Source organism: Narcine bancroftii, chromosome 11, assembly GCF_036971445.1.
Source record: "Narcine bancroftii isolate sNarBan1 chromosome 11, sNarBan1.hap1, whole genome shotgun sequence".
NCBI classification, from domain to species: domain Eukaryota; kingdom Metazoa; phylum Chordata; class Chondrichthyes; order Torpediniformes; family Narcinidae; genus Narcine; species Narcine bancroftii.
Genome location: NC_091479.1, coordinates 82,470,692 through 82,489,924, shown reverse-complemented (window position 1 = coordinate 82,489,924; position 19,233 = coordinate 82,470,692). Strand labels below are relative to the sequence as shown.

The 19,233-nt window shown below is 38.4% G+C and overlaps 1 protein-coding gene across 1 annotated transcript in view; it reads right to left on the bottom strand.

Annotated features, from left to right (window-relative positions):
* Positions 1-19,233, bottom strand: part of lrp6 (low density lipoprotein receptor-related protein 6) — a 129,351-nt gene that overhangs the window by 69,846 nt on the left and 40,272 nt on the right. The window contains exon 2 of the mRNA XM_069903740.1: positions 7,726-7,923. Coding sequence (XP_069759841.1) covers positions 7,726-7,919 — 194 coding nt within the window. The 5' untranslated portion in view covers positions 7,920-7,923. The remainder of the gene's footprint in view (positions 1-7,725; positions 7,924-19,233) is intronic.

Sequence of the window (19,233 nt, the reverse complement as noted above, 5' to 3'; positions counted from 1 at the left end):
ACGAGAGGCATATTTAAAAACTCTAAATATTATGGAAAGCTTCATTTTATAGCTTCTTCATACAGATTAGTCAGTCAATAGAAGATCTCTATAGCACAATAGATTGAAATCTTCCCTATACAGTCTCAAAAATGAAGCGTTTTAATCTATTAACTTTTACAATTAGTTATCATGTTTCTCTATTTGCAATGATTATTACATTTGGAAGTACATCACTGGCTGTCTAGCATTGAGAGATGTATTGTGAAAGATTCTAGGCAAATTTTTCTTTGCTTTATGTCTGGACATTTATGCAGAAATGTTTAACTAGTTTTAGGCTAATCAGATTGCACTGGATATTTTCAAAGGCAGTTATCACTGGATGATCCTTTTCACATAAATTGTGAAAGCACTGCAATTACCTTGCTCAATAATGAAGATTACAGAATACAGAAAACATTTTGAAAGTGCTATTATCTGTTTTTATAAATTATGGTAATAAGACATAACATGCAACTTTATGGAATCATTATTGTTGTAGTATAAACTAAACAAAGCCATTTATTTTCATTGCTTAACCAAGCTCTTAAATTTTAGAATACATGATCCGTATTGAACATTCACCACACTACAATTGAGGTCACAACCTTCTAAGTTTTATTTGACAACTTTTTAAAATTCTTAAAGAATTTATTTCTGTCACTTTCCTTTACCATCTACCTCTCCCAAACCAAAGTAGAAATTGCTTGTCAATCTAAAGATGAATGAGACACTCCTTCAGGAATTCTTTCCCAGTGAATCTATGGAATTTGCTGCCCATTGAAGGAAGTGGAGGCTACCTCAGTAAATACCATATATTTAAGGCAAGGTTGGACTTTTTTTTAAACATAGTTGGGGAATTAAGGGAATGGGAAAAAGGCAGATAGGTGGAGATGAGCCGCTCACCAGATCAGCCATGATCTCTTTGAATGACTGGGAAGGCCTGATGGGCCAAACGGCCTCCAGCTGCAACTTCTCATGTTCTTATAGGTGTCCATTCAACTCAAGCCTTCAATTTGATTGCACCAATTTGAATTACAACTCGCACTGACTGCTTTTTGTTCTTTACCTGCTTCTTGTATCTTGTGTGGCTGGAAGAATCTATTAGTGTCTATACATTATACTTTTATATGACAATAAGTTCTTATACTTCATGAACCCAATTTTCTATGAATCCTCTCAAAATGGCTGAGGTTGAATTTTTAAGATTACATTCTTGTAGAACCATAGTAAACAAATTTCCATTAACACATCATTTTAAATATCTCAAATGGATCATTCTTTGAATCCTTCCAAATTCAAGAGAATACACGTTTGTGTCCTACAATCAATCATAATTCAACTTTTCAGGGCCAGATATTAAACTGATCCAAATGCTCACATGAAAGATGGTTTTAAAAACAAATGCCAGAGAACCTTTGAACATTACAGCACAGACAGGGCTCTTTGGCCCTTCTAGTCTGTGCCAAACCATTTATTTGGCCTAGTGTCACTGACCTACACCCAATCCATAGTCCTCCATATCTCTCCCATCCACTTACCTCTACAAATTCTTGTCAAATGTTGAAATTGAGCCCGTATTCACCTCCGATGGCAGCTCGTTCTACACTTTGTGTGAAGAAGTTCTCCATCATGTTCCCCTAAACATTTTCCCTTTCACTCTTAACCCATGTCCTCTGGCTTGTAGCTCACCTACCCTCAGTGGAAAAAGCCTGATTACATTTATTCTGTAAATCCACATCATTTTAAATCCCCCTATCAAATCTCCCCTCATTTTTCTACACTCCAAGAATAAAGTCCGAACCTGTTTAACCTTTCCCTGTAACTCAGTTCCTGAAGTCCGGGAAATATCCTGGTAAATCTTCTCTGCACTCTTTCTATCTATTGTTATCTTTCCTGTAGTTAGATGACCAAAACTGCACACAAATATTCCAAATTTGACCTCATCAAGTTGTCTTATACAACTTTACCATAACATCCCAACTCCTGTACTCAATACTTTGATTTATCAAGGCCAATATGCCTAAAAGCTCTCTTTACAACCCTATCCACCTGTGATTCCACTTTCAGGGAATTAGGTATTTGTATTCCCATCTCTCTCTGTTCAACTGCACCCCTCAGTGCCATAACATTTATGGTGAATGTCTTTTCTTGGTTGTCCTAAAATGCAACATCTCACACTTATCTGCATTAAATTCCATCTGCCATTTTGCAGCTCATTTTTCTAGCTGGTCCAAATCCCTCTGCAAGCCTTGCAAACCTTCCTCACTATCTCCAATGCCTCCAAACTTGTTATCTGCAAGCTTGCTGATCCAATTCACCATATCACCCAGATCATTAATATAGATGATAAACAACAATAGTCCCAGAACCGATCCCTGAGGCACACACCACTAATCATTGAACTACGGTCTGTGAAGCAATCATTCACAACTACTCCCTGGCTTCACCCATCCAGCCATTGTTGAATCCAGTTCACTACTTCACCGTGAATACCTAGTGCCTGAACTTTCCTGACTAACCTCCCGAGTGGGACCTTGTCAAAGACCTTACTAAAGTTCACGTAGACACCATTCACTGCCTTCCCTTCAACTTTCCTGGCAATCTCCTCGTAAAACCTATGATTGGTTTAAACACAACCTACCACACATAAAGCCATGAAGACTATTCCTAATCAGTTCCTGGTTATCCAAATAATTGTATATTCGATCTCTTGGAACACCTTGCAATAATTTACCTTTAACACCATCATCCCTTCAAAACTGATCAGCAAACTACGAGACCTGGGACTCGACACCGCACTGTGTAATTGCATCATGGATTTTCTCACCTCCAGATCACAGTGAAGATTGGCAAGAACATCTCCTCCATATCCATCAGTACCAGAGCACCACAGGGCTGCATTCTTAGCGCCCTACTCTACTCACATTACACTGACTACTGTGTGGCTTGGTACGACAATAACATCATCTACTAATTTGCCGACAATACCACTGTAGTGGGTTGTATAAATTCTTTATACAACTCATCGTGATGAGTCAGCAAACAGGAGGGAGATTGGAAACTTAGCTAAATGATGCACCAACAACAGCCTTGTACTCAATATCACCAAAATGAAGGAGCTGACTGTTGTCTTCAGGAAAGGAAAGCCAGAGGTTTGCAATCCAGTGATCATTGAAGGATCAGAGGTGGAGAGGGTGAGAAAATATAAGTTCTTGGGAGTCACCATCTTAGAGCATCTTTCCTGGATTCAATACACTAAAGGCATCATGAAGAGAGCACGTCAGCACCTCTATTTCCTCAGGAGTTTGCGGAGGTTTGGTATTTCACCAGAAAGTATGCTGACTGGCTGCATCATGGTCTGGTATAGAAACACCAATACACCTGACTGTAAAGCCCTCCAAAAGGTATTGGACACAGCCCAGGACATGACAGGCAAAACCCTCCCCACTATCAAGAATGTCTATAAGGAACACTGCCGTTGGAGAGCAGCAGCAATCATCAAGGATCCACTTCACCCAGCACATGCTTTGTTCTCAATGCTACCATCAGGAAAGAGGTTTTGGTGCCACAAGACTCGCCCCATCAGATTCCGGAACAGCTGCTATATCCCTCCATCAGACTAAACGACCAACTCAATCAGAGACTCAAGGATTCTTACTGTATTGATTTTTTTATTCTCTCCGCATTGAACAGTTTGTTTACATTAATTATCTGCTTACAGTTCTTTACTTGATTACATGAATACACTGTGTAGTTTTTTTTTGCACCACCAATAAGTCGTAATTCTGCTCACTCGCATTAAAAAAAATAATTTCTGGATTGTATGCGATGTAATGTCTGTACTCTGAAAATAAATCTGAAATTTACTGACGTCAAGCTCACTGGCCTACAGTTTCCAGGGTTACATTTGGAGACATGTTTAAACAATGGAACAACAAGCTACCCTCCAATCCTCCATCACCACATCTTTGGCCAAGAACATTTCAAATATTTTTGCTGGAGCCCCTGCAATTCCTACACTACCCTCCCTCAAGGACAGAGGGAATATCTTGTCAGGCACTGGAGATTTATCCACTCTTAATTGCTTTAAGACAGCAAGCACTTCCTCCTCTTTAATCTTTTTAGGTTCCATGACCTCAACTGCTTGTTTTCTTTACTTCCCATGACTCCGTGCCAGTTTTCTGAATGAATACTGATAATAGAGGAAAAAAAACACAAAATCTTCCCCATCTCTTTTGGCTCCATACAAAGCTGAGGACTCTGATCTTAAAGGGGGGCAATTTTTTCCCTTACTATCCTATTGCTTTTAATATACCTGTAGAAGCCCTTTGGATTTTCCTTCACATTGCCAAAGCAAACTCTGGTCTTCTTTTAATCTTCCTGATTTCTTTCTTGCATTTTTTTTTAACTCTCAAGTATCTCATTTGCTCTATGTTGTCTGTACCTGCTATTCATCTCTATCTTCTTCCCTAATACCCCTCGAAAACCAAGGTTCCCAATGCATTTCAACCTTGTCTTTAATTCTAACAGGAACATACAAATTCGGTACCCTCAAAATGTCACCTTTGAAGGTCTTCCACACACACACACATTGCACATCCTTGCCTGAAAACAACTTATCCCATATACACATCCTCGATCAGGGGTAGCCAACCTTTTAATTTTTAATTTAGACATACAGCACAGTAACAGGCCATTTTTCCCCATGAATACGTACCAGGGTGTAGATTAATTGGGTGACACGGACATGTAGGCCGAAATGGCCTGTTACCGTGTTGTATGCCTAAATTAAAAATAAAAAATTAAAAGGTTGGCCACCCCTGTCCTAGATCCTATTTCATTTCCTCAAAATTGGCCTTTCTCCAATATATAATCTCAACCCAAGGCCCAGACCTATTCTCCACAATTAACTTGAAACTAATGGCATTATAATCACTGGACCCAAAATGCCTCCCTACACATACTTTTGTCACTGTCCTGTCTCATACTCTAATAGGAGATCCAGTATTGCACTCTCTCTCTCCAGTTGGTACCTCTAAATGTTGATTTAGAAAACATTCCTGAACACATTTGACAAACTCCAAGCCATCCAACCCTTTTATAGTACAGGAGTCCCAGTCAGTATGTGGAAAATTAAAACCTTATACTCCCTGGAGCTGTCTGCCATCTCTCAGCAGATTTGCTCCTCCAATTCTTGTTAACTATAATACAACCCCATTAATGTGGTCATTCCTTTCCCGTTCTTCAGCTCCACCCATATTGCCTCAGTAGACAAGCCCTCAGTCTGTTCTGTCTGAGCACAGCTGTGATATTTTCCCTGATGAGCAATGCCACTCCTTCCCCTTTCATACCCCAACTCCCCGTTCTATCACGTCTAAAGCAGTAGAAGCCTGGAACAATGAGCGGCCAGTCCTACCCCTCCTGCAATCAAGTTTCATTAAAAGCCAGAATGTCATAATTCCACCTGCCAATCCACGCTCTAAGCTCATCTGCCTTTTCTATAATACTCTTTGCACTGAAATAGATGCACTGGAGAACATTTCCACCGTTGACTTTTAAAGGCGCATCTAATTTTCACACTATCTTTTCTTGTTACGATCTACACACAAAATAAAGCAGACAGTGTTTAATTTTAAAACACTAATTTAATTGCTAACTCAATCTATAGTCTTAACTTTTAAACCATCCTTAACACTAAATGGTGGGGGGGACAGGGGCAGGTGTGGGAGTGGGGCAGGAGGGCGAGGGTGGTGTGTGGGGGGGGGGGGGATTTGTGTGTGTGTGTCTGTCTGTCTGTCCCAAACCGTGACAGTTCAGGCTAAAATCTCCCAAGTTACTTCAAAGTTCAGCCTTTCGACTTCAGTTGAAGCACTGGCCTTTCAAATTTGATGCCCAGAATTAATGATGAACTGATGAATGGAGTTCTGGCTACTACAGGCTCACAAATTCTCCTTGCGTTGCCTTTGAAGAAATGTCCATCCACATGAGCTGCGGTCATAACACTCTTGGTTGTTTTGTAGGGAAGACTCAAATTGGGCGGCCTCCATGAAGCTTCCGAGACCCTGGCACCAGTCTCTCCAAGTGATGTTTACTATTAGTCACAATCAAAATGAATCACTTTGCTTCCCAAAAAGTCCCTCCTGGCACAGGTCAATCTACCAAAATGGTCCAGTCATTCAGAGAGCATGCTTTGCTCTGAATTTTAAAAAATGGCTGGCTACAAGAGCTGCTTCAAAAAGTTGCTTTCTCTTCAGCATTCAGAATGGTTCTCCCTTGCAAAATCACAATGTCTTCGCAAATGTATCGAATCTGGAGCAGACTGTAACAAGCCCTCCCTTATATCTTCCAACGTATCGAATTGTCATTGGTCTGTGACTTGTGATGTTGCTTGTTTGAAATATTAAATGTTAACTATGACCATTCAGTGTCTCCTGTCTATACTCTTACATTTTACTAAAATGGGAGCTTGTAATACACTCCTCTATCTGCTCTGGCACTCTAGTTTTAACCCACTGGAGCAGCACTAGCAAACCTTCCTGCAAGGATATTAGTCCAGTTCAGATGCAAACTGTCTGTCACAACAAGTCCCTTCTTTGGAAGGGAGCCCATTGATCCTGAAACCCTCCCTCTTGCACCATGTCTTTAGCCACGAGCAAAGCTGCATTATCCTCCAATCTCTAACCTCACTAGCACGCGTCATGGGGAGCAATCCTGAGATCACAACCTGAGATGCCAATATTGTCGCTCTTTAGTAATATTGTAAAATATTTCTAACAAATTCATCACAACATTCACTTGATGTTATAAAGCAGTGTAAATTTCACTCATTTGATGAGGTTCATTTGGATAGAGAGCTTGAACATTAAATAGACTGGATCCACCAGGCATGCACAAAATTATGCAATAGAGTGGCCCTGCCTCAAACCACAAGAATGCACCCTGTCAGCAAGACTTTTGGATGCCAAACAAAACTATATTAAATTTAGCCACAAATCATTTTGGGGGCAAAAAAAAACTCTAATTTTCCTGAATCTTCCGCCAAATTACACAGCTGCCAAGATGGTGGAAAACATGCTCCAGAATACTGAATGAGCTTTTAAATGGAAATAAATCTTAGATTGAATGAACTAGTTAAAATCATGCAATACCATATTGAACGATGACTTTAGATTCACTAATCACTAGAGAACAGGTTCACCTAAAACAGATACCAATGTATTCACAAAGTAAGCGAGTTATTCAGAAATGCACCCTGTCAAGTTTACAAAGAAAAGCAAATTGTGCTCACAACCTCATTTAAAAACGTGTCATTATTCTTTTGTAAAATATCACCAGATCAGGAAAATTAACTCTTTATTTATTAAAAAAAGGAACATTCCTTCAAACAATTAGTTATCTTCTTCACTGAAGGTTATTAAAAAATTAACCAAATTCCAGTAACAGAATATTGTATTATGTGCAAAGGAATGTCTCACCAACATTTTTAATTTGTTTCAACGAATATCTCGCTTCCAATACTTTTTCTTCAATACTTCAAGTAAAAAGTTTGCTTTAAGCCAAAAGAAATGGATTAAATGGAAGACCCCAACTAATGTGCTAAGGGTTTTTTTTTAGTAATTTACGCATAACAGCTCCAATGACTCAACAACAACAACAACTTTTTAAGTAATCACAGATCATTTTTCTCTTTCAGAAAACACTTACCGGAAACTTCCATCAAAGTTTGATCTGTGAATGAAGCTCAGTTTAGCATCTGCCCAGTATAATTTTTCTTCTTCATAATCCAAAGTCAGCCCATTGGGCCAGTAGATATTGTTGTCAATTATAATTGCTCTCTTTAAACCATCCATTCCAGCTCGTTCTATTTTTGGCACTTCACCCCAATCTGTCCAGTACATGTACCTAAAATTTAAAAAAAATAATCATTTCTGGATTTAAAAATCAACTTTAACACAGGAAAGGTTTACCATAAGAATTAAATCAGTGAATAATTTAAAGATGGATTTCTCAAGACAAATTGAGCCTTTTTTTTTCTATTTAGAAAGGAAGACGCTGAAAACACACAATAGACTGCAGATGTAATGATCAGATCAGCCATGATCTTATTGAATGGCGGACCAGGCTTGACAGGCGGATGGCCGACTCCTGCTCCTATTTCTTATGTTCTTATGGAGCAACACCAATCTGCTGGGGGAACTCAGCAGTTCAGGCAGCATCAGTGGGAGGACAAAAAAAAACAGTTGTGGGCCTAGCCCCTTCATTAGGACAGTGCGTGGAGTAAAAAGAGTTGATAAAATGAGGAAAGGACTGAGGCCTGGTGGAATGGTGGGCAAAGGAGAGCTGAAGGATGATGGACAAAAGCAGAGCGAGAGAAACAAAGAAAGGAGATAGAGGAAGATGAGCCATACCAGGCAGGGTGGACGATAGGTAGAAATAAAGTCAGCCAGTGTTGGAATCTGGTAAGGTGACAATAATGGTATAACTAGAGAGCAGGGGGGTGAGAGGGGAAAAAATCCAAAAGGGGGATATAGGAATGAGAAATGAACCATTGAGGGTTAATTGGGCCACACCGTTTCATGGGTCAAGATGGCCTGTTAGTTAGTGTGCTGAATGTCTGCATTTAAAAAAATAAAGTTTGCAAAAAGAGAGAGGGGACACAATATTTGAAAATGGAAAATTCCATGTTCATATCATTGAGCTGTAGACTTTCCCAAGTGGAACATGAGGTTGTTGTTGTGTTGAACCCCACTCAGAGAAGGATAGATAGGTCGATGAGGAACTGGGAAGGGAGGTGGAAAAGGCAATGAAACTGGGAGCTTGGGATGGCTATTCTGGACAAACTAGATACTCTATGAAACTGTCCCCAAAGGGCAGCACGGTTGGTGTAGCGGTTAGCGCAACACTTTTACAGTACCAGCAATCGGCACTTGGGTTCAAATTCCATGATGTCTGTAAGGAGTTTGTACGTTCTCCCCATGACTGTGTGGGTTTGCCTTGGGGGCTCCGGTTTTCTCCCACTGTTCAAAACATACTGGAGTATAGGTAAATTGGGTATAAATTGAGCGACATGGACTTGTGGGCAGAAATGGCCTGTTACCATGCTGTAAATCAGGAGGCCATGTGTAGGACCCAACACAGAAAAGGAGGTTGGAATAGGTGCACGTGAATGTTTGCCTTGTGAAGAAAAACTGTTTCAGTCCCTGGTTGATGGTGAGGGAGGAGGTTTGAGAGCAAGCATAGCACCTCCTGTAGGTGCAAGTGAAAGTTCAGGGGGTTAAAGAGAGTTGGATTAGGGAGGAATGAGAACAAAGAAGGATTCCTGTGGAAGGCAGAAAGGAGTGGATAAAAGCAGATGTGGCTGTTGTTTTGTGTAGTTTCATCTGCCAGAAATGAGAAGGATGACGTACTGAATGCAAAGGATGGTGGAGTAAAAGGCGAATACACAAGGGACCTTATCCCTGTTCAATTGAGGAATGGGAGGGGAGCTGAGAGCAGAAAAAGGAAGAAAGAGATGGCATCTTTGGAGGAGACAAAATGGGGGGGGAGGGGGGGAGGGAGGTAGACATAGTCTTGAAAGCTGTGGGAGTTAGTGGGTTCATAGTAAATGTCAGTTTATAGCTTGTCTCCTGAGATGGAGAGAGAGATACAAAAAGGATAGAAGTGTCAGAAATGGTCCACGTGAATTTTTGAGTGGGATAGTGAGGTTTTTTTTCTTCTTTTCGCTAAGTTGATAAAATTGACACGTTCTGCAAGGGTCAAGAGCCTGGTCTTTTCAGGACTTTGTTTTGAATAAATTGATCGTGTTAATACAATGAAATTAGACATTTTAATTTTATTGTCAATATATATATATATATATATATATATATATATATTATATACACGTCTCTTTGGCTTGGCTTCGCGGACGAAGATTTATGGAGGGGGTAAATGTCCACATCAGCTGCAGGCTCGTTCGTGGCTGACAAGTCCGATGCGGGGCAGGCAGACACGGTTGCAGCGGTTGCAGGGGAAAATTTGTTGGTTGGGGTTGGGGACATTGCAATCGTGAAATGGCTGATTCTTCCCCTATCCCCAAAGAATTAAACTGATAGAATACAACAATAATGTTTCAAACATTTTTGTTTTATGATCAAACAGGGAAACAGGAATTGAATCCATCACATCTTCACTTTGCACACTGCAAATGTCACGTTTTTAAAATTAAATAACAAGGATGGAGTAATTCCCAATAAATCAATTACATTTAATGTCTAATTTGAAGACTTAACACTTGGACACTGTTAAAAAGAACAGTTCCATAAAATCTTCTTCAACCCTGAAGTACTATCAGTCTTTTGTGTCAGGTATGCAAACCATGTGACACACCTATCACAGCCAAATAGGTTTAATTAAAGCACCAAAAGTGAGACTTTCCAAGTCAATTTTTGACAAATTATTTGTTTTGTAAAAAACCTTATTGAAATGTAACCCCTTTTCTATTTTATCTTTGTTCCTTTCTACAATAATACTCAGTCAAACTGAATTATAATTACCTCCACAAAAATACTGTCCCACAGACGGTGCTTCCTCCTGCCCAGCTTCATATCCCAGAAATCTAGAAATACACCCTTCCGCTACAGTATATACTAGCGAAAAGATTTATCTGAAATACAAGTTGGGAATTCTGCTATCTGTTGCATTCACACTGATTGTATCCCTGTTAGAGTAATTGAAATCTCCCCGAGTGCTTCGACAGTTCTGAGATTTACTTATAAATTTGCCTTTTTAACATGACTGCCCATTTTATTTCTTTAGATCAATTCACATGGTCTCACTTAAAAGTCCTTTTAAAACATCACAGTCTCCTAACAGTTTGATTCTTTTTTTTTTTTTTTTTTTTTTTTTTTTTTTTTTTTTTTAACAGTTTGATTCTTTTGAAAAACTATTGTCAACCATCCCTTGATTGAAAACACTAATCAGGAACATCAAGCTTTCATTCCTGCCTCTCATTGCCAGATTTTCCTAATAGCTCATCACATCATACTTCCATGTGTCTATCAATGCCCTTGATTCATCTGATTTATTAAGGAAAGTTACTTTCTAAAATATTTTCTGCATGCAATGCAATAACGTTTTCTTTTATCAGTCCCTGTTTTAGCACTTTTTTTAAAAAAGCAAACATTTGTAGTTTATTTCATTTTCAAATAGTTTTGATTGCTTCTGGTTATTACCAAAGATCGACAGCTAAAGCACAAGGTAAAGCTTGAGGCGTAGGCTTTGCCAACTGTTGAATATTTCCACAGGGAATTTTTGTTTAGGATTTGTCATGAATACACCAACTGACCTAATTACATCACACAGCTTTCAACCAGCAGGTTCAGGTTGCAGATCAAAACCAGGTTAAGCATGGGGTGAGTGTGGGTGGTGGATCCTATTTTGCAAAATCTGAGCTAAAATTTCATGTCCTTGACCTTTGAATTCTATTCAAAGGTCACTGGTCTAAATGTTAGCTCTGCTTCTATACTCAGCTATGCTGCTTGACCAAAGAATTTTAGTTTTATTGCAAATTCCCAATAGCCACAATATTTTCTACTTTACCACACATTTTGATGTTTTATTACACAATTATTTTGAATTCAAACCAGAAAATGCTGCTATCCAAAGTAAACAAATTAAAAAAGAGTTTTGCTTCAGCAATTAGGGTCAACACCAAAGAGTATGCACGAGAATGTGGTTCAGTGGCCAGTAATAGAGTATTTCAATTCAGTCCAAAGAAAAATCAGCACGTGAATATATGCATGTTAAAGCAATCGACTTATCAACACCGACAATTTTTAAGAAAGATGACGAAACCAGGTGGATCACAGAAATCAGGAACTACATACATGTTTTATTCCCAAACACCAACTTAGCACAGAGCTATTCTTAAATAAAAATGTTTCTTCCCAATATCATCACCATTGATAGATGAGTAACCCTGTTTACTCCAGCTCGAATCCTCCCCCACTCTCATTAAATATGAAAACAGAAGCATCAGAAATCATAATTTAAAACCCATGGGGTCACACAACATTTACTGCTTCTGCCTCAGCTCCAGTGACCAAAGCTCACAAACCAAACTTGTGCTGTTCGTATGGTCTGCTTATGCAACGGCAACTATTTTGAACTTCCCCAAAATGTGCTGGTAGGCTAGATGGCTACTGTAACTAAGCGCAAAAGAATCAAAGTGACATTACTAGACATAATTGAGAGAGAATGAATTGCAGGGAAACAAAAATAAGAGGCAATAGGTGCTGGAGTAGGCTATTCAGCCCGTCAAGCCAGCCCCACCATTAATTTAGATTATGACTGATTTTCCACTATCAGTGCCCATCCCTGCCTTCTCCCCATAACCCTCAATTCCCCTGTCCACAAAAACCTTGTCTAACTCCCTCTTGAACTTATCCAGAGAACCCGCCTTTACCACCCTCTGCAGGAGAGCATTCCACAGACCAACAACTCTGGGTAAAAAAAATTCTCATCTCTGTCCTAAAGGGCGTTCCCTGTATTCTTAAACTATGGCCTCTAGCCCTAGTCTCCCCCAACATCTGGAACATGTAATCAGTTATCATGTCCATTCCCTTAATAATCTTATATATCTCAATCATATCTCCCCTCATCCTTCTAAATTCTAACGTATTCAAGCCCAGTTTATCCAACCTTTTGGCATACATCAATCCTGCCATCCTGGGAACTAGAATTCATATTCAGTGGACTTTACAGAAACTATGGAGAATGCTATGCACATTTTGCAAAGGTGCTAATTGAAATGACATCATAAAATGAATAGACCATTGTTTTGGACTGGAGACACTGGCTGTTTGCAAGTATCTTTAGTGTTCACAGAAAGGACACTCCTGGGTTTTGTTTACCTAAACAGATTGGAGCAGAAGGATAACTACTGTGCTTTGCTGAAGAAGGTGGGTGTTTTGTGGCAAGTGAGTCACATGGGCTTTCTAGCAGTCTCAGTTGGGGGGGGGGAAAGAGAGAGAGAGGTGAAACAAGCTCTCTCAGCTAGTGTGTGTGGCACTGAAAGCAGCTGAACAGTGCAAGCCAGAAAGCTTGTTGAAAGTGAAGTAAAGCTCCAGAGCGGAGGATGGCTGGAAGTGCTATCTGTCTGTGGTTTCTCTTGGAATAAGTGGAACAGAAAGGAACTCTGTAGTAGACTGAAAGAAAGAGGTTATCATCTGGAGATCCCAGAAGGGGCAAGTTTCATCAGCAAGGCACTGATGGGGGTACCTCAGTTGTGGAAAACCTGGAACAACAAATCTCTGTACAAACCTCCAAAGAACCTTCCTGAATGGTAAACATTTACCTTTCGAGCACCATAGCCTTGTAAACTTTATACATGTTAAATTCTCCGCACAGTACAAGAATTGCCTGCAACCAGTGAACTTGGAAGAATGAGAAGTGAGATTGAACTGTGAACCAAAGAACTTTTCTTACATTTATACACACATCACATACACATGAATTAGAAGGGGTTAAGTTGGGTTTAGTTAAGTTAATAGAGATAAGTTAAAGTTTGATTCTGTTTTCGTGTTTAAAGATAATTAAAAGCAACTTTTGTTGAAGTAACCATTTGTCGTGGTGAATATCTATCGCTGCTGGGTTTTGGGGTCCACTGGGCTCGTGAAGCACAAAATTCCTTTGTCATCATTGGGTTAGAGTGCCCATGTCTTCGACGCAAGTGGTGAAGCTAGCAACATCATTTAGAGTTAACTTTCGATTGGGGGAAAAAAAATGTCAGGCCTTGTAAATGTTGCAGAGCATACAAAAGATTTAATTGAAGTGCAGAGACTGAAGCACTCTCTGTAAAAAGCAAATAAAGTTTACTTTTATATATAATTTAAGCAGACACAAGCCTGTGTGTTAAATCCAATAGTTTCCTTTTCTGAGTAGATTTCTTGTGATCAGAGAGCATTCCCCACTTCACAAGTTCCCACAACAGAAAAAAGCATTCAAGAGAAACAGATGGGCAACCACATTAAATGGTTTTGAACAAATAATACAAAGAAAGTGAGGAAGTATCTTCCCGCCTCCCTCATTAAAAGGGAGCTATTGTGGAAACTTCTCCTGAACAACTTTCTATTAACAGATCATTTACAAAATGTTTGATACTGGAAAGTATGCACTTTGATTATTGCAATTAATCACCGATTATTAGCATAACGTTGTTGATCCAAGTTTATACTGTCAACTGATGTTTACTTAAATATACAGCAAAAACACCAGATCAGGAAAACTCTAAATTAGAAATATTTGGGTTCCGGTTACCATCATCCCACTCCCCCAAATCATTCCACAACTTGATATAGTTTTTCTTGCATCAGCTTTCAATTAGAAGTTACCCTGCCTCCCAACCCACTCTCAGTTACACTGCAAATGTTTCCATTTATTCAAAAACTTCTCAAAAGCCCACAAAGGAACATGCCTTCACTACTTCTTCATACACAACCACATCCCAAGTTTTTAGAAAATCCTCCTTTTTATTTTGTACCCGTGACCTCTAGTCATTGAATTTCCTATGAATACCAACAACCCTCCCATTACTCAGTCCGCCCAGACCCACAAGTGCACCATGAATAGTAGTGGCTATAGTGGCAGCAGCTTCAGATCAAGGCAGAGGTGACTACATCAGAACAGGTAGGTTATTCTTGACCATTTCTCTCTCTTTATGTCCTTTCCTGTTTAGCAAGATGACACCAGAGTCATCTTTGAAAGGCATCACAAGAGAGCTTTTCATTGCATCTCCATGTGCATAAGCAATAATAAATGTCTCACTACCCAGACCCATCAATTTATAAAATTGGCAAATTACTCCTCATTGGAAGACAATCCCACCCTTTCAGTCTATACTTGGGAAACAGTTCCTCAATGCAGCAACAATTCTCATAAATCTTTTCTGTACTCTTGAATGCATTCAACTTCTTACAATAAGATGACTAGCAATACTTCATTAAGCCAAGGCCACTGTGTCGAAAGGTTCAGCGTCAACAACTTCTCTAGAAATCAAGCTTTTGTAATCTACAGATAAAACTTCAGCTTCTTATAAACCACTTCCTCAACTTGCCCTGCCACAATGACATACACCACTACTGTCTGGTCCCTCTGCTCCTCCACTCCTCTTTTCAGGCTGCATCTTACATTGTATTTGCCTCTCATCTTTGTTCCTATCCAAATACATGATCTCACACTTCATCTGCTATGCATCACCCATTCCATTAGCCTACTTAAACAGTGCTGCAGCTCATTGATATTATTGTCGCAATAATTCACAAAATGAAAAGTTTTGCATCAACTGCAAATTTTAAAATTCCAAAGATGCCTTTTTCAACTATTCACCTTCCTCCAGTCTGAAAAACAACACAGAGAAGTTCGAGAGACTTAAAAGATCCGGCAGCATCCATGGCTCAATGTTTCTAGTTGGGATTTTCATCAATTATTCAGACCTCTACACAGTTGTTATTATCCATATTTATGTCCATGTTCTGATGGAGTAAAATAATGTGGCAACCAAGAAGCAATTAAAGTCAGATCTATATTCAAGGAAAGCAAAGGAAAATGGAGGCTCAGGGCAAGCTCAAGGAATACCCTCTGTCATCTCCCATATGGGGATGTTGCAGTCAATAGAACTCAATATTGAATTCTACAGCATTAAATAACTTGCTCTTTTTATTTGTACCAGCACTGGCCATTTTTTTAATGTCAGAAAATTTTCCTTTGCTCTCCCCTCACTTTCTCTACCTAGTACCTAGTATTAACTGGTTTCAGTTTTATCAGTTTCGTTGAAAGACTCAGGACCTGAAACATTAACTGTTGCACCTTCCACAGATGCTCCTGAGCTGGGATTTTCCAGCATTTTCTGCTTTTATTTCCTATTTCCAGAATCTGCAATGTGCTAAAAAATTAATTAAACATGCTGGATTGCCTTAATCTTTTTTCCTCCAGGTGACTATTAGTCTTCATGTAATGCAGTCTTGCTTTAAAGATACCTTTCCTTTTCCAGAAACATACACTGATCTACAGTCAACAATCAAAACAAGGTTTAATCAAGCTTGTGCAAAAATTCACATAAAGTAAAATTTTCAAATCAATACCATTTCATTAGTCTTTCAGTGCATTATTCAGGATTCAAAGCCAAAATTAACACTTCTGAATCCCTCCACCCCCCCCCCCGCCCCCCCCAAGTTACGCAAATCAAGTGTGAGGGAATGCAACAGCTGAAGCTCACTTGGATGTAGTGGTCTATAAATTTAATCAGGCAAAACCTTGAGGCATTGTAGAGTTTCAATAATGGATCATCAACAGTCAATATGAATGACAAGCTGTCACTATTGGGAAAGCAAAGCTAGCCCTGTTACTGTACACCAGAAACGCAAATTGACATGGGCAGCCTCAGGGGATGTGAGTAATTCAAATTCACATTGTGGTCATTAATTTTTTGCAAAAATACAAGAAAGTACATAGTTTTTTTTTGCTGTCCAATAATTCAGTCTTAAAGGAAAATGTGGGAATGAAGACTTGTGACCGACAAACACATGTTTGCATGATCTTGAGTCAAAAGTGCCCAAGGGCTTACCAGCATCAGCCATGACATATCCCAAACCCAAAGGCAATAGATTCCCACTGTGTATTTCAATAGATTCAGACGATCCTTGTCTTGACCATTACATTCCTTACCAACAGTAGAATTCTCTACTTTTCTCTCCAGTCAAGTTTATAATATTTTAATATTTCCACTATCAGCATAGAAAATGTGTTTCCCCTATCTCATTCACAGATGTGATCATGATACCGCTCCATTTCTTTGCATTCTGAAATAAGAAAATGTTATTTGGAATGGAATTCCAATAGTAATTTAATTTGGTCAATGTTTGAATTTTCAATGACTGAAATTAAGAGTCAAAAATCCTCGACTTCCTCATCAAAAGACCACAGAATCAGAAATATCTACTCTTCACTGACAATCAAGGATGCCAAGGCACACAATCATGGGTGTAGACTGAGGAGAGCAGTGGACATTGAAGACATCTACAAGAGGCAGTGTCTCATGAAAAGAAGACTATCCTCACCATCTCACTGCTACCATCAGAAAGGAAGTACAGGAGCCTGAAGAGGTATACCCAACAGTTCTCCTCGCTGCCATCAAATTTCTGTATGGACAATGAACCGCCGGACCTCATTTTCTCTTCTTTAAAGACCAATTTTTTTTTATATATATAAAAGTAATTTATTAGCAATACTTGCCACCTATGATGCTGGCACCAAAACAACAAATTTCTTGACAATATACTGAATTCTGATCCTGAAAAAAAATATTCACACCAAATTGAAGCTTAAATAATTTTTGAAAATTCACAAACTATCTTTTTAAAACATGAAATGCTTATTCAGCCTAAATTCACAATACATTTGGATGGGTCATTATTCTGATTAATTCATTTCTCTTTGTATGTGAAAGTGAACATTTTGACCTTGTGGTATAGGAAAGGAAACTTCCCTATGAAATAATTTTAATTGACTTAACTGATCCAAATCATCCATTGATCATTTTAATTTGACATAAAAAAATTTAATCAATAGTGACTTGAATGCTCAGCTTCTAGAAAAAAAATACATTTCAGAACTATTATTTTCTCAGATGAAAGGATGACAATAATGTGATTTAAGATTTTACACAGGAAAAGAAAAGTGCCTTGATTTAAAAGCAATTCACACATGAGAAAGATTCAAAAATAATTAGAATATTCAGAAGAGAAATTTCAATGAAGGTACAAGTAAATGCCATAAATAGGAGATGGGTTGGTGTGCATAGGAATGAGTGACCTTGAAATGTTAACATTAAATGCAAAACTAAAGTTATTTTGAAGTTAATCCTCATGAAAAGCAATGCATAAAAAACCTTGGTCTCTTCAAATAACATCAATAACTTAGTTACACAATTGTGTTTGCATGAGGGCAAAATGAATTTTGACATTGATGAGTACAAAAGAATGCATTAAACTTGAAAATCACTTTTCAAGGTCATCATTAACCAATATACAGCTTGAGGTTTTAAAAAAACCATCTTACTTATTCAATTCTCAATTCCCACAATCTCATTAATTTTGTTGGAATAAAAGGGCAAACAAGCTGCAAGTTGGCAAAATTTATTTGAAAAATATTTCAGTAAATACTCAAACATTCAATTAATTTAACTGCAATTCAGTATGCTTGATAACTTGGGAGTCATTTACCATCTTGAATTTCTTCTTCTACTTCGTCCCATAGGAGAACATCATTTTCTGATTTATAATCTTCGACAGGCTTGAGGCAATTTCATACAATGAAGAATGACAGTATAGGATGCACATCCAGAGAATACATAAATGACCCTTTATTCACAAGACAATGGTATTGAACATTTATTTTTCAAGTATGGGTTCATCAAATAAGGTTAGAATCAGGTTTACTACTGCATTTTTCTCTCCTTACTAATTGCATTATTTTTCTTTCTTTTCTATCTCTATTGGGTTGTTATTTGGGGAGGGGGTTGGTGGTGTTTTTCTTTTTAGGGTTTTATAAAACCATCATGTAAAATGGATTGACATGATTACATTATATATTTTTTATTTTGACATGAAAATATGTATGGAAAATTTAAATAAAATATTCATAAATTTGGGTTCATCGGGTCGTCAATACCTATATTTGTGCCATCAAATTTCACTCCTTTGTAAATATAATAATTTTACATTCATATAATAAAACTTCATCATATTTAAAGACAAAGTTTACAATGCCCTGGAAAAAAAATATTGCAAAGAATTCCATGATAGATAATACTCAGAAAAATTAAACTCTCCAAATCATACAGAATTCTTAAGGGGATTCTCATGGTAGATGCTAAGATGATATTACCCAGAACCAGAGGCGAGTCTCAGAAAGAAGGGATCATCATACAAAACAGATGAGAGATTTTTCACCCCCCTCCCAAAGGCAATGAGGACTCCGAGCATATTCAAATAAAGAGTTCGACGGCTGTTGAGGTCTGAAATTTCTGTTAGAAATTGGCACCAAGGTAAAATAAGTCATAATATTACCAAATACCAACAGAGCCAGAAGGGACCAAAAGACCTATTGATGTTATTCCTAATGGCTAAAAAATTGCAACATGTACGATGTTATCAAATTAGCCACAATGTGACC